Source organism: Xiphophorus couchianus, chromosome 19, assembly GCF_001444195.1.
Source record: "Xiphophorus couchianus chromosome 19, X_couchianus-1.0, whole genome shotgun sequence".
NCBI lineage: Eukaryota > Metazoa > Chordata > Actinopteri > Cyprinodontiformes > Poeciliidae > Xiphophorus > Xiphophorus couchianus.
Window position 1 is genome coordinate 9,533,377 of NC_040246.1, and position 13,227 is coordinate 9,546,603.

A 13,227-nucleotide genomic window follows, 5' to 3' on the forward strand; every position below is an offset into this window, starting at 1 on the left:
CTTGAGAAATTTGTGAACGATTGTGGAAGTACTGAATTTAATAGTTTTTTTTTATCTCTCCAACAGTCCAAAGCAAACAACTTTCTACAAAGGTTTTGGTGATTTTATACAACCCTTCTCTGGACAAAACTGTTATGCTGCACTTTTTATGCAATTATTAAAACTATTTACCACTTAAAAGACATCACATCTCATCCTAGCGACTTCAGCATACAGGCCTTTCACCTGGCTTTTTAAAGGACCATCCTTGAAGTTGAGATATATCTGGTGTTTGAACAACAAAATAAGAAGTAGGTGTCTTTTAGAGGGGATCTTAAGTATTTGTGAAATTCAGCAGCTGTGGTCAAATAAAGACGTTACAGCAGTTATCCCTGCTACATCGTATAAATAAGGCACTCCGATCTGATTCATGACTTATACATATCTTGGCAAATTAACTAAAAAAACCTTTTTCTTCAAGGGCTCTGGGTCTCTTAGAAAGAACCAAATCATGTTGTTCATTAAACACGATAAAACCACTCACTGTTGACACTGTGCAACTTTACATTGACTTCAATGACATTATACGATTGCTCCTTTTAAGTCCCTGCAGATGTTGGGTGCTGTTTATTGTGGAGCACCGAGATTCATCAATGGATGTAGAGATTCATCAGTTCCTATATTGCCAGCACTCGGATATTTTCATTCAAAAATCAATGACTGCTTTACTAAGACTGTTTCTAACCTCCTTTCCATCACTAAAGGAGAGCGACTACAGACTCTATTCAAAGACTTTCACTGCCTTTAGTGTTCCTTCAGTACATACATACCTATTAGAAAGGCTTCATCCTACACAGTCCTTTCCACTAGGAAATAAAAACAACAGGACCAGATTCAGCTTAAGGATTTCAAACAATGTAGAAAATATTACTGGAGGGTTTTCCTCTTTCCAGTCTTTTATTACTTGTATCTTTTGCTTCTATTTGACAATTTCAAGCAATCTGTTGTAATTATTAAGCTGTATCTTTTAAACAAATTTCTATTCAAATAAAAAAAATAAAAAGCTTGTAGCTTTCAGATTCCCTTTTATTGTGCAGCTGAAAAATTAGAGAGAACATCTTATCATAAATATCTTGGTGTTATTTCTTGCAGAGAACTTTCCAGTTGTAAGGACATATGCTGGTTTTTCCCCCATCTGTTACTATAAGAAACTTAAGAAAACAAATCCACTCAATAAAAACCCAATGTCTGAATGATTTTTGTTTGAGAAAAAGATCCCAAACACACCTGTCATGGCTTTGATACCAAAGAAAGATGTCTTTATAAGTTAAAATAATGTTGGCTACACTGCCTGTCATTAGAATACACAGCCTAAAGAAAGCTCTAAAAATGACATCAAAAAGACCAGAACAGTGTGAAATAGTGCAAATTACAGGAGATTTGAATCTGATCCCCATAATTAAGATATAGAATCTCATGTAACCTGCATTCATACATCTGTAATAAGCACATATAGATTGGGGGAGCCAGTTCTGAACTTGTTGATACTTTAACTTTTTTATCTTGTCTCTCAGATTTCCTGAAAACCCCCCGTTGTGCCCCAATTATATAATCCAAAGTACATAAAGGTTTAACCTAATTTAATTTTAGAATTTCCTAATTTCAAACTGCAAATTGCCCGAGGCAGGATGTTCAGATACCTCTTCATTTAAGTGAAAGTTTAAATAACCATAACAACATGTTCTTTCATCATTATGAGCTGAACTTGGATTTAACAGTAACTACCCAACTCATCCCGTTAGTGATTTTCTTTGAATCTCAAATAAGTTGTGAACTCATTTAAGAACAGCTTTTTTAGCTCATCAGATAAATGGTGGCTAATTGGCATTTCCTGTGTCATGAGTCCAAGGAGAACACATGCTAGATGAAAACAGATTGCTGTTTTCAAAAGGTCCATGGAATTATTATAATCATGATTAGATGATGATCTTATTTGTCTTCTAGGAGCCAAAAACACTAAAAGATTAGATTGTTCATAGGCCAACATGAATTAAGAGTTAACAGAGTGAAGCTCTGCTTTGTTTTCCTGTCAGTGTTAATTTCAATCACCTGTTCCCTATAGGTACAAAGAAGTAAGTCATAAACCCCCCCACTGTGTTAATATAATAAAAAAGAAATGTTCACCCTATTTCAATTATTATTCAAATTTCATCAGGATTAAGTTCTCCACAATATAGAATTTTATTTTTATTATCTGTAAGTATTAACAGAATTCTTTCAATTCATTACTGGTGTTAGTTTGACAAAATACATAAATGAAATGCAACATTAATCCCATCAAAATGTATGTCTTAAAAAGTATAAAGCATATGTGTGAAACTATTGTACCATGCTTTTACTGATGGTGTGAAACAGAGCTGCTGTAGATGCTGTGTGGCAGACCCACCTTCCTCTGTAACTCTGATTATGATTTACTGGATCTGGCAGATAAGTACTGATCAGATAATGCCTTTTTTAATACCAGGTTTTCTCAGTGAAGTGTAATGGGCACCATTAAGTTTAAGGTATTTAGAGTGCATTCACATCAGGCCTGTTCAGTCCACTTTAATCAATCTCTAGTTTGTTTACGTGGAAAGTCTGGTTTGTTTGGGGAGGTGTGAATGCGTAATCAAACTCTGATGTGGAGCAAAAAAGTGAACTCTAGTCTGCCTACAAACCTAGATCTCGGTTCAGTTGAAGTAAACTCTGCTATATGTAGATCTACAAAGTGTAACTTATTTATGACAGTAATTAAAATATTACTTCCCATTAAAGGGTCTATTTTCCAGTATGTTGTTATAATTCCCCCAATGAATAGAAACAAAAAAAAAAAAACAAAAAGAGAAAGAAATGCCTTCCTGAAAGTTTTTCTTTTACCACATGCTCAAATGAGCTAACAGCACTCCTCTTGCTTTTAGGACAAATCATGCAGTGACACTAACTTTAGCTTGCTCCCTCTGTTGTGATTCATGGATATTTCTGCTAATAAGCTGTTCGCTTTGCAGTCCCAGTTAATCACATCCAGACAAAACGTACAGAAGAATTTCGTATTGAACACTGTAATTAATGACTAGCTCCATCTTCAACAGCTCTTTCCCTAATGGCCTGTAGCTAAGGGTGCTCTAAAATTAAGGTGTGGACTGCATCCGGATTTACTTGACTTTTAATTTGAATCAGAAGGAAATTATAAATGTTTGGATAATGTTGATCTGTTTCTGGACTAACTGAGTGGAGGACACCCTGCTCGTCATCCAATGTCAGCTGCAGCCTGCGCAGTACTTTTCAAGATTAGTCCTGTGCCACTTACATAATGCCATTTTAACATAAATATAGCAGCAGTGAGAGCTTGTAAATATGAAAGAGGTTCCAAAGAAAATGAAATGCATGACCTGTAGAGCTGCAGACTACTTGGATTTTACTGAAGCTTAAACTGATCAGTTTGTCTAAAAATGTAAACTCAAAACTGTGTTGATAAATTAATGTCAAATAGCAATAGAATTTCACATAAAGATGCCCGGGCAAAAATAATGCATAGCAATGTAATAACAAGTTCGTAAACAACTTTATATCCTTGTAGGGATCTCCTGAGCTCTGCTGCCAATTTCAAAATTTAATTTGGCTCATGATAAGAAGCCCTTGGTTGGTTATCTTTACTTCATTACTCCTTTTTATCTGAGTTCTGGAGACTCTCATTCTGTCTGGTAAACAAGTTGTCATTTTCGAACTTAGATGTATTCACTGAGGCAACTCATGCAACTACAGATTAAATAAAACATGTGGCAAAGGCATCTGAATATTGCAAATGCTTACAATGCTTTATTTAATTATTTTGATACAATTGAAATCCATTTGCATCTTTTAAACTCTGCTTATAGGAAATGGGAATTTCATCTACATCATTAAAAATGCACCCATTACATGTTGAAGCAGGAGCTGTTGTGTCTCTGTGTCTAGTTCAGAGGAAATTGAATCAGTTATATTAATTCAATTTGGGAGAATTTTACGTTGACATAGGAGGATATTATCTGAGCCTTGACCAGTCTACGCATTTCATTGCACAACACGGCATAATGAAGTTAAAAATCACAGAAAGTAGATATGTGACTTCCAGACATGTTTGAGCAGATTTGGGAATGGTGCAGACATCTGAGACACATTTAGCTGACACACACACACACACACACACACACGCCTAGAAGAAACATCTCTTGAAAGACATCAAGTTTTGTGATTCGATGTGTTCAAAAATACTGTAGTTCCCACACTTTTCTACTGAATACATTTTTAATAAATAATATTAAAACCGTTTCCAAATAAAACAAAGGCTTTGCTGTACTTACCCATGGTGCAGTTGGTGGTGAAGTGAGGTTCAACTGTGGCAGTATCATCATGAAGGATCCGTTGATCGTAGCTGGCTGAAATCCGAAAAGGAGACCCCCTGTTGGTCCGAAGGGTGAGGTGGACCACTGCCCAGCTGCCGAGGAGAGAAAGCAGGAGTAGGGTCAGTGCAATGAGCAGACACCACGGCTGACAGAAACAGCGGCAACATCTGTAAGGGTTCGGCGTTAGCAGGGTCTGGGCCGGCTCAGTGGAGGCTCCCGGGGGCTCAGAGGGAGGACTGTCCAGGGCTTCCCTGGAAGTCGTCACTGGGACTTCCTCATCCCCTTCCATTTTGGGAGGGTCCCCTTCTTCCTTTATCTGCTGATGCATAGCCCACCCTTAAAGCCCACCTCACAAGATAATCCAGTTCAGGTAGTGATCTGTGCCTGGAATTGAAAGAGGAATATGACAGCAGGTGTGCAAGCTGAGAAACAACACCAGCACACTCAGGTGAAGTTTCCTGTGTGTGTGAGAGAGAGTGCTGCACTGAATGCTGTCCTTCCTCCACCAGTGGCAGGCTTTGTGCACTTCAACTGGCTCTAATTTTATTAAGCAAATTGCGTTGATTTCTCTCTGCCTCGAAGCACATCAACAATCCCTCTCTCTCTCTTTCCCTCCCTGTCTTCCTCTTTTTCCCCTCCCCCTTGTTTGCTGCCCATCCCCTCAGTTTCAAATCAAGGCATTAAATATAAGCAGACTCCTGTAAACACATTCCACTGATGAAAGTTTTTTGAGTTTTGGTTTATAAGCACCAGGCACTTGCAGGCCGACCATGACCATCTGCTCCCGGTAGCAAGAATTATCTTCATATTACAGGAGTCACAAATGCCTGGTCACATATTACACGCTTCAGGGATCAAATCCTCACGGACAAAAAAATACAATAGAAAAACCAAAATATGTGAGTATATTTTGCTAATTTTAGGACATACTTTGAGTTTAACTCTAACAACTAAAGTCCTACAATGTTTTTGGTCTTTTTGAATATAAGAGAGAAAGAGGTCTCTGTATATTTCAACTGCATCAAATGGTGGACAATTCTGAGAGATCTTCCATCCTACCCTTTCCCCAAACATACAGATGACTATTTTGATCACTGTATTGCTGATTTGGGTATTTTTGAAGCACAAGGTAACATAGTTGCTTCAAATAACGAAAATAAAAAAAGCTTAGCACCAACTAAACATTTCATGTGTTTTCTTAGCTTACAGTTAAGTAAAATGATGCACAACAAATTATATTTTCAGTTACGGCACTGGGTCATTTCGAATGTGTTTGGCCCATGATCAGGATTACTGATTATTGTGCATTTAAAATTTATCAGCTGTGGACACAAACAAACAGAAGGGATTAAATTTTAAACAAAATTGTATTTACTTGCCAGAGATGAAAAACAGAAACAGCAAATGGAAAATAAAACCCATTTTAATTGAGATCTTTACCAATCAGGACATAATAAAAATAACTTGGTCTCAAGTGCAGAAAGACATTCAACAGATTTCCTGTTGTCATTCTCTATTAGACAAAGTCAACGTGCAGAATCTGTGTTTATACCCTTAAGCACGCCTGTGCTGTTTTACTGTTTGAGTGAAATTAGCAGCAATATGACAGAAAATTTATATAAAAGAGTAAACAAGGACAAGCTGTTGATAAGTACTGAAGGAGAAAGACCCTTCTTTATTTAAAAAACGAGCAAAAAAACCCCAACATGGCAGCTTGAAAAGTTTAATATGACGGAACCTCAAGGCCTCTGGAACAATGTCACTTTGATAAATGAACCCAAAGTAGAGATGTCTGAACGTAATGCACAACACAGGTTTTTTCTGCTAAGAAAAAACCTATCACTGCAAATCAGCATCAAACATAACAACTGGCAAGCATGGTGGAGGAGGAATGATGACCAGGATTAATTCTCTCTTTATGCCACTCAGCTAAATACATCATGAAAGTTAAATGCCATGGTATTCATAATAAAGCAAATATTTATTTTTTTAAGGCTAGATTTGTTTTTACAAGTGATGCAAAACTACAAAGAAACAAATATGGAAATGTTTCCCTGTTTTATAAAGACTTTAAAAAGGTCTCAAAATTGTTTGTTCTGTTATGCTGAGAGAACTTAGCATAACCCAACATTTCAATTATGATGAGCGCACAAGGAAATAATAAGGTGCCTGTGTTTGTTGCAGAGCTTATTTTATGCTTTGTTAGTCAAGCAAATACAAATGCACATTCACACACAAACAGGTTGTGAATTTTTTCTTATTTCCCAAACGTCTAAGCACACGCTCAACATTTCTAACTTCTCCATGTTTTCCCCAATCGCTCTCACCTCTGCCCTGTCACTTCTCTCTGAGACATTTTTTGTCCCCCCCTCTGCTTTTATCACCCCAACGTAGCATAAAGCAGAAGGAGGATGCTGACCAAATAGGAAATGATGTCGCAGTTCCAAAGTGCGGTGTTACTGAGCACCTCTGCAGTGTTGGACCTGCTCCCTGCTATACTCCATAACAGGGAGGAAATGAAACCCTGGATACAGTGAGTGCTGTCACCGTGTCCATGATAACCTTGAAATGATGGCACTGAGCAATATGTGCTGTACATGCTGTTAGCGAAATCCCAGTGGGTTCGGCCACAGGTCAAATCACAGAAAACAACTTCCTGTAGGGGTAAAATAAAGACACATGTAAAGAGTATTTGACAAAAGTAAAATATGATAATACTAAAATCTACAGAACTTTCTGCTCAAAGTTAAAATTTTTAACTCAATCTGCTAAATTATTGCAAATATTCTGCTCAAGTCCTGGGGTATTAAATAATTTTTATGGCTTATCATGGCTACGTCTCTGCAGGCTGCAGGACTGATTAACTGAGTAGCATATCAGAGCAGAGCTGCCAAGCAACATCACTCAAACATTTAAATCCCATTATTATTGGACCATCCAAGCAAGGTGGTCCTATATGTAAATACATGAAATAAAAAATGAATGTTAAAGGCTCTTGTGGGATTTATGTGCACTGGTAATCTGCAGGCTGATGTTAGTAATTCTCATTTTTGTCCCATTATGTCTTGCAAACAGCTTGTTGGTTATTCAAAATCATCTGACCTTTGTTCACAATGCTGCTTGGTATAATGGGGCTTTTACAAAACAACAGAAAAACAACACTGCACTGACCAACAATCTTTTTTGCACATTTGACAGTTCTCATTTGATAATGCTTTTCATTTCTGCTCCCTCAATGCTCGGCTCTGGCTAATGTCTGGCTTTTCATTTTCATTTGCTGTGTTTTCTTGTTAGTGAGGATGTGGGATGCTTGTGTCCTAACCACATTAAGGTTTATTTGTCTTGTGGGTTCTGGTTTATATTAGCACAAGGCCTCATCTGTAAGGACAAACAGTATACATATGAGAAAAAGAAAGGAAGGCGTTTCTTCTACTAACTTAAACACAGGCTCAAAGACATGTTGGAATAAAACCACACTATAAAAACGAGCTTGGGATATTAGCAAATATTAGCCAGTTAGACATTTCATACATAGCAGTTTGCAAATACCAATTAAACATTTTAATTTGAATTTGATGGGAAGATAGTGGCTCAGTTAGTAATTATTGTGACAAACACAAAAAAGCTGGGATGTTTATAGAGTTTTATTAAGAATAAATATGGGAACGTAATATAAAAAAAGAGGTATTGTAAGACTTGTAGTTCAAAGAAAGTTTTCCTTCAACACAAACTGAGGTTTTTATGCAGCTTTGGCTATCTTGGGAATTTTAATGACAGTGCTAACAGTTCATTGACACATTTTAACTTTGCATTATAATCTTGTTTGTCAAGGGTAAAAAAATAAATCTCATCAGAAATTTCAACTTTCCACCACGCTGAGATTTTTTCACCTTGAGGCAGTAGCTACTAATGCTGCATTGCACTGAAGTGTACACGTTTGGTCAGAATCACAGACAGATGAAGGAGTCCTCAAACTGTGCCATTCTTTGAATTTTACATTATAAAAACAAAACTAACCTCATTACAAAACAGAGGATAGCGACAACCTGCACTATTTGATTCTGAAAAGCAATCCAGCAGAGGTGCTCGAGCCAAAGTGCTCCAAGTAAATACACGGCTTTCAATCACATGCAAACATTCAACTTCAAGTACCCTGTCCAATGTATCTGCGATAAAACTCAGAGATGGGACAGAATGGAAACTCCTTTACATAGTAATGGGATTTTTAACCCCTACGAGATGTGGTTATGTGTTTCAATCACTTGTTTGCAGATAGAAGTTTTTTTCTTTTCTTTCAGTGGCACTAAGATGAGGCTGATTGAAAATGATACTGCAAACAAATAGGTGCGCACTCAGGTGGCTGGGGTTAAGAGCTTACGAGATGGGCTGTGGAGGAGGAGTCGGCTGCTGATATGACTGCTGCTGGAAGTGGGTTCTCTACTTGAGCCACATTGATTTTGACTGTCAAACCAGCCTGAACACAACAGGATTAGGTCGACATGTTAGGAGGAGGGCAGATTATGCAGGAGGGCACAGCATGTTACGAATGAATGAATCCTTCCTTCTCAAACTAAACTGCCAGAACGCAGCAGAAACCCAAAGTTTTTGATTACTTTGAGAAGAGAACTTAATGCTGAGAGACATATACTCCTAATCAACTATTCATCTTCTTTTTTTTTACTCAACTACATTTAGTATGGGAAGCATCACTATGCACCACATTTTAGGAACACTGCATACTTTCCCCCCTAAGACAAGCTCCTCGTTTCATAGCGAAACTTTATGAACACTGTAAAGTGTTCATAAAGACCAGCTCAGGGTACAGTAATGGTCAGGCTTTTACAATTTCACAGACTATAATTTGGGATAGCACTCAGGGCAGCTCTCAGGCATTGTGAATTCTGACGAGTCACGTCTGAAAACATCCATCTTACATTTCTGAGATACATAAATTACTCAGACTGAAAAATGAATCAATCTGCCACAAGCAAATGACAGAAGATGAAGCCCTGAAATATAAACAAACAGGCAAAAATCATCCCTGGTGTACACTTTAATACCACCTAGAAACAAGAACACAGAGACAAAGTTCAGGGATAACTGAAGAACAAGTTGAACTAGTTGTATGTTTTTGCTGTTAGAAGTTTTTTGTTATAATTTAAAAAAATTAATACTTGTAAAATATTAATTTTACAAGTATTAAATACTTTATTATTTAGTATTAAAGTATTAAAATAATATTAATACTAGTAGCAGTTGACTGCTCATGAAAGGAGAAAAAACAGCTCCCAGAATCAACAGAAACTGACATTGACAGGTTTACAAAAAGCATTGAAACTGGCTGTAAAATTCTGGCAGAGGAACCACAAGACTCATAAATACAATCCAGAAAAAAACACTTTAAAACATGTCACATATACAGGATATAAACATACATAAAAAAACTTTAGCTGGAATAATAGGGCTAACCTGATAACTATCTAAAGGTTAACAGGGTGCAAATAGCAGACCTTTAAAGTTTGCTTCTATATCTGGCCTTTCTTGCAGCATTTTAAACTCTTGATCTATAGCCCTTCACACTTTCTGATGCCTTTTGTAAAGGTTTATTTTAATCCTGACTCCAGCACAAGATTGAAACTGCAGAATTTTTAAGAACTTTATAATAAGCAGTCTCCATGCAAAGATAAATTGTCCCCATTTTTAGTTTGATCCACAGAAAATATGATACATAAAGGCATTATAGAACAAGAAACAGTACTTTGGCAGCAACTAGGGGCTTCTCAAACCCCTCCATGTATTTGACACATTACCACATTACCTAAGTCTGCTATGGATATGTCACAAAAGCAATTACAGTTTATAAAACCAAAGATGTCAACAAATGAAGGTGTGAGCAATATATTATCAACAGAAACAGTTTTGAGTGCTTATTTGCATGAAAGTTGGAAGATCTACAGATTTGCACTTGTCAATCATCTTTGACATGACAAGATTCTTGTCATTTCCTTACTGAAACAATAGATTATTACAGAAAAAATAATCCAATTTATTAAAATCAGATTAAGAAAAAACAAAATGGATGAAGAACTCAAGAGAAAATGCATAAATTTAACAGTAATAAACAACATTTTTATATCTGATGGGGAATTGAGCTTTTTTTTTATATGAAGGTCAAATAATTTAATTAAATGCTCAAATGAAATCAAAACTGAAGAAAAAGATAATGCAAAATTCAAACAATATATCTAAAGAAGCAAAGTCGGTGGTAATGAGTGCATAGGACTGAAGTTATGAAATAATTTATGAGATTTATGAGGAGGAGCAGTGAAGCTATTGCCTGATTGAAAAATATGACCAATGGACAAGATGTAAATCCAAAAGAAAAACAAAAAACTGTCAGGCTCTGCTGGTTTTGTATCAATTTTTGAAAATCTTCTTAGTGTAATTGATCTGGCATAAATTTAAATTGTAAAAGTAGGTGATGTCTGGCATTGGATAAATGGTAGTTTTGGGAATAAATTAAATGAGCAAAACTCAGCTGTAAGTGCCAATAAAAAAATAAAAATAACACCTAAATTGCCTGGTTTTTCTTTTTGTAAATGTTAAAAAATAAATGAGACTGCATGAGTGAGTGTAGGTATTTAATGATACTCGTGGGGTCCAAGCAAACCTCTCAAAACCACAAGAATAATGATGAGCAAGAGAAGCAGCAAACCATGGGTCTCTTTTCAAAACGACAACAAAATAGGCTAGTTGAGCTTGTTGTTTACTGTTGATTGGCTGGTTGCTTCACTTCAGTGCCCATCTGTGCTCTAATATCTCCAGCCAGTTTTATCAGGGTGAAGGAATTATTTTAAAACACATATCTGCAGTTAAGCAGAAGAGAGGCAGCAGGTAATCCTAGCACAAATAGTATAACTTCAAGAACCAGATGCTCTTTAGCCATCTGGGAGAGTGGGAATAAAAAACAAAACACTTGGCTCTGAACTGCCATGTGGGTCGTTCACTTTCTGACGGTTCAGTGTTTTCAAGTTTTGATTCATTTAATTTTTGGGGGAAAACATGATGGCAATTAAAAGGTAGAAGAAATGAAAGAACTATTGATCCAAAAGTAATAGCTTAGCATAAGGAATTCAAGGAAATCAACCAAAGTTCAGAGAAAAGTAAAAACCTTCAGAGCCATTGTTCACATTTTAAAATTCTTAAATATTTCAGATGATTAGGTTCCTGAGTTTGAACATTTTTATTCTTTTACTGATGCAAATTTTGCAACCACAGCAACCCCAAAACCAACAAAAAGGATCCAAACGGGGCTCCTGCATATCTAACGTCACTTTCTTTCTGATAGCCTTTGTGTTGCTGTCAGAAAGAATAGTCACCACCAGGAACAATGATTATGATCTCTTAAATCACTGCACAGCAGAGAAGCATGGATCCTGTGTGTGCTTTTGCATTTCTGAAAAAGTGATTGGTCAATTCTTCACTTCCCAAATAATGCACATCATCACTGAACTTTTTTTTTTCATGGAATATAGTTTCTTATAAAAAGTAATCAGTGTAGCTAAATGTGACCATTAGCATATTTTACATTAAAAATGTCTAAATGAGCAAAGTCTTATGGTTCACTTTGTACTTTGGTCTAGTAATTTAAATTAAAGTTGTAGCTCCTGATCTTCATTTATTATTTTGGGTTATATTTGAGCTAATTTAATAAGTGTGTTTTGAAACAGTTGGATTTCAGTTAATTTAAGAGTATATTACACACATACATTTTTAAAAGCCCCCAAGTTTTTTTCATTGGTTCAATTCACCCAGACTGTTTTATATGTCATATGAACATAAATAATAACCAACATCTGAACACAAAATATAGCTTGTACATCAGAAAACCTCCAGACAACAGAAACATCCATCCTTTTAAACCCAATTCCCTCACCATATCAGAAAATGTTAAAAGAAAAATTTCTTTGGGGAAAAAAAATACTGCCCTGCTTACAAGTCACACAAGTACAGACACAAAACTTATGTTCAACTAAAATATATATTTGAAAGGCACACTTTCATGAAGAAAGTGTCTACAAAGACAAACAAAATGACTTCCATTTCTTGTCTATTTAGCATTTTGCTATGAGGCAGAGTTGCAGAATCATCACCTGTGGCATGAAAATGGCATGTTGAGATCTATCCCACCCATATCCAGTAATGTTCAACTCACATTTCAGTGAACACTTCATTTTCTTGTAGTTTCCACCCTTGTCTTTGCTTCATATTTCTTTCCCATTGATCATATGAGTTGGTTTCCTCTTGGAGCTTCACAATCAGATGTGTTATTCCGCCCACACCCCGTATGGCTCAGAATAATTCAGAGGTTGCAACTCCTCCGTGGGAGTGCTCTTTAATGACACTGTGCTGATTGAAATATCACAGCAGCCGTGAGGTGGGAAGTTACAGAGTTGGGGGCTTTAAGGTACCATAAAAAAATTAGAGGACGCATTCTTTTCAAAGAATAATAGAGGGCATCATTTCACTCGAATCAGTCTACTAGCCCAGGCTCCTAGCATTAATGTAAACGTTGCAGTTCATTCTCCAGAGAAGCTTCCTCCATGACTGATGTTCAGCTAATTTCTAAGTTCACCTTCTCGATGCTAAATTAAACTGCAAATCCAATTTCTTAGGTTTTCTGCTGTACTTTATAAGGCACATAAAGCATGCGAGATCTCCATGAATTTACCAGATTCAGTAATGAAAACGTTGCGGCTTTACACTGCTGAGCTATTACAAAGATGAAAGGTACAGGAGAGGCTGGGGGGTTTGTGGTGTGGTGGGG

The 13,227-nt window shown here is 36.6% G+C and overlaps 1 protein-coding gene across 2 annotated transcripts in view; it reads right to left on the bottom strand.

Moving 5' to 3' along the window:
* alk (ALK receptor tyrosine kinase) overlaps window positions 1-13,227 on the bottom strand; it is a 401,288-nt gene that overhangs the window by 89,031 nt on the left and 299,030 nt on the right. For both annotated transcript variants that reach the window (XM_028000489.1, XM_028000490.1), the window contains exon 5: window positions 4,359-4,492. In XM_028000489.1, the coding sequence (XP_027856290.1) occupies window positions 4,359-4,492 (134 nt within the window). The remainder of the gene's footprint in view (window positions 1-4,358; window positions 4,493-13,227) is intronic.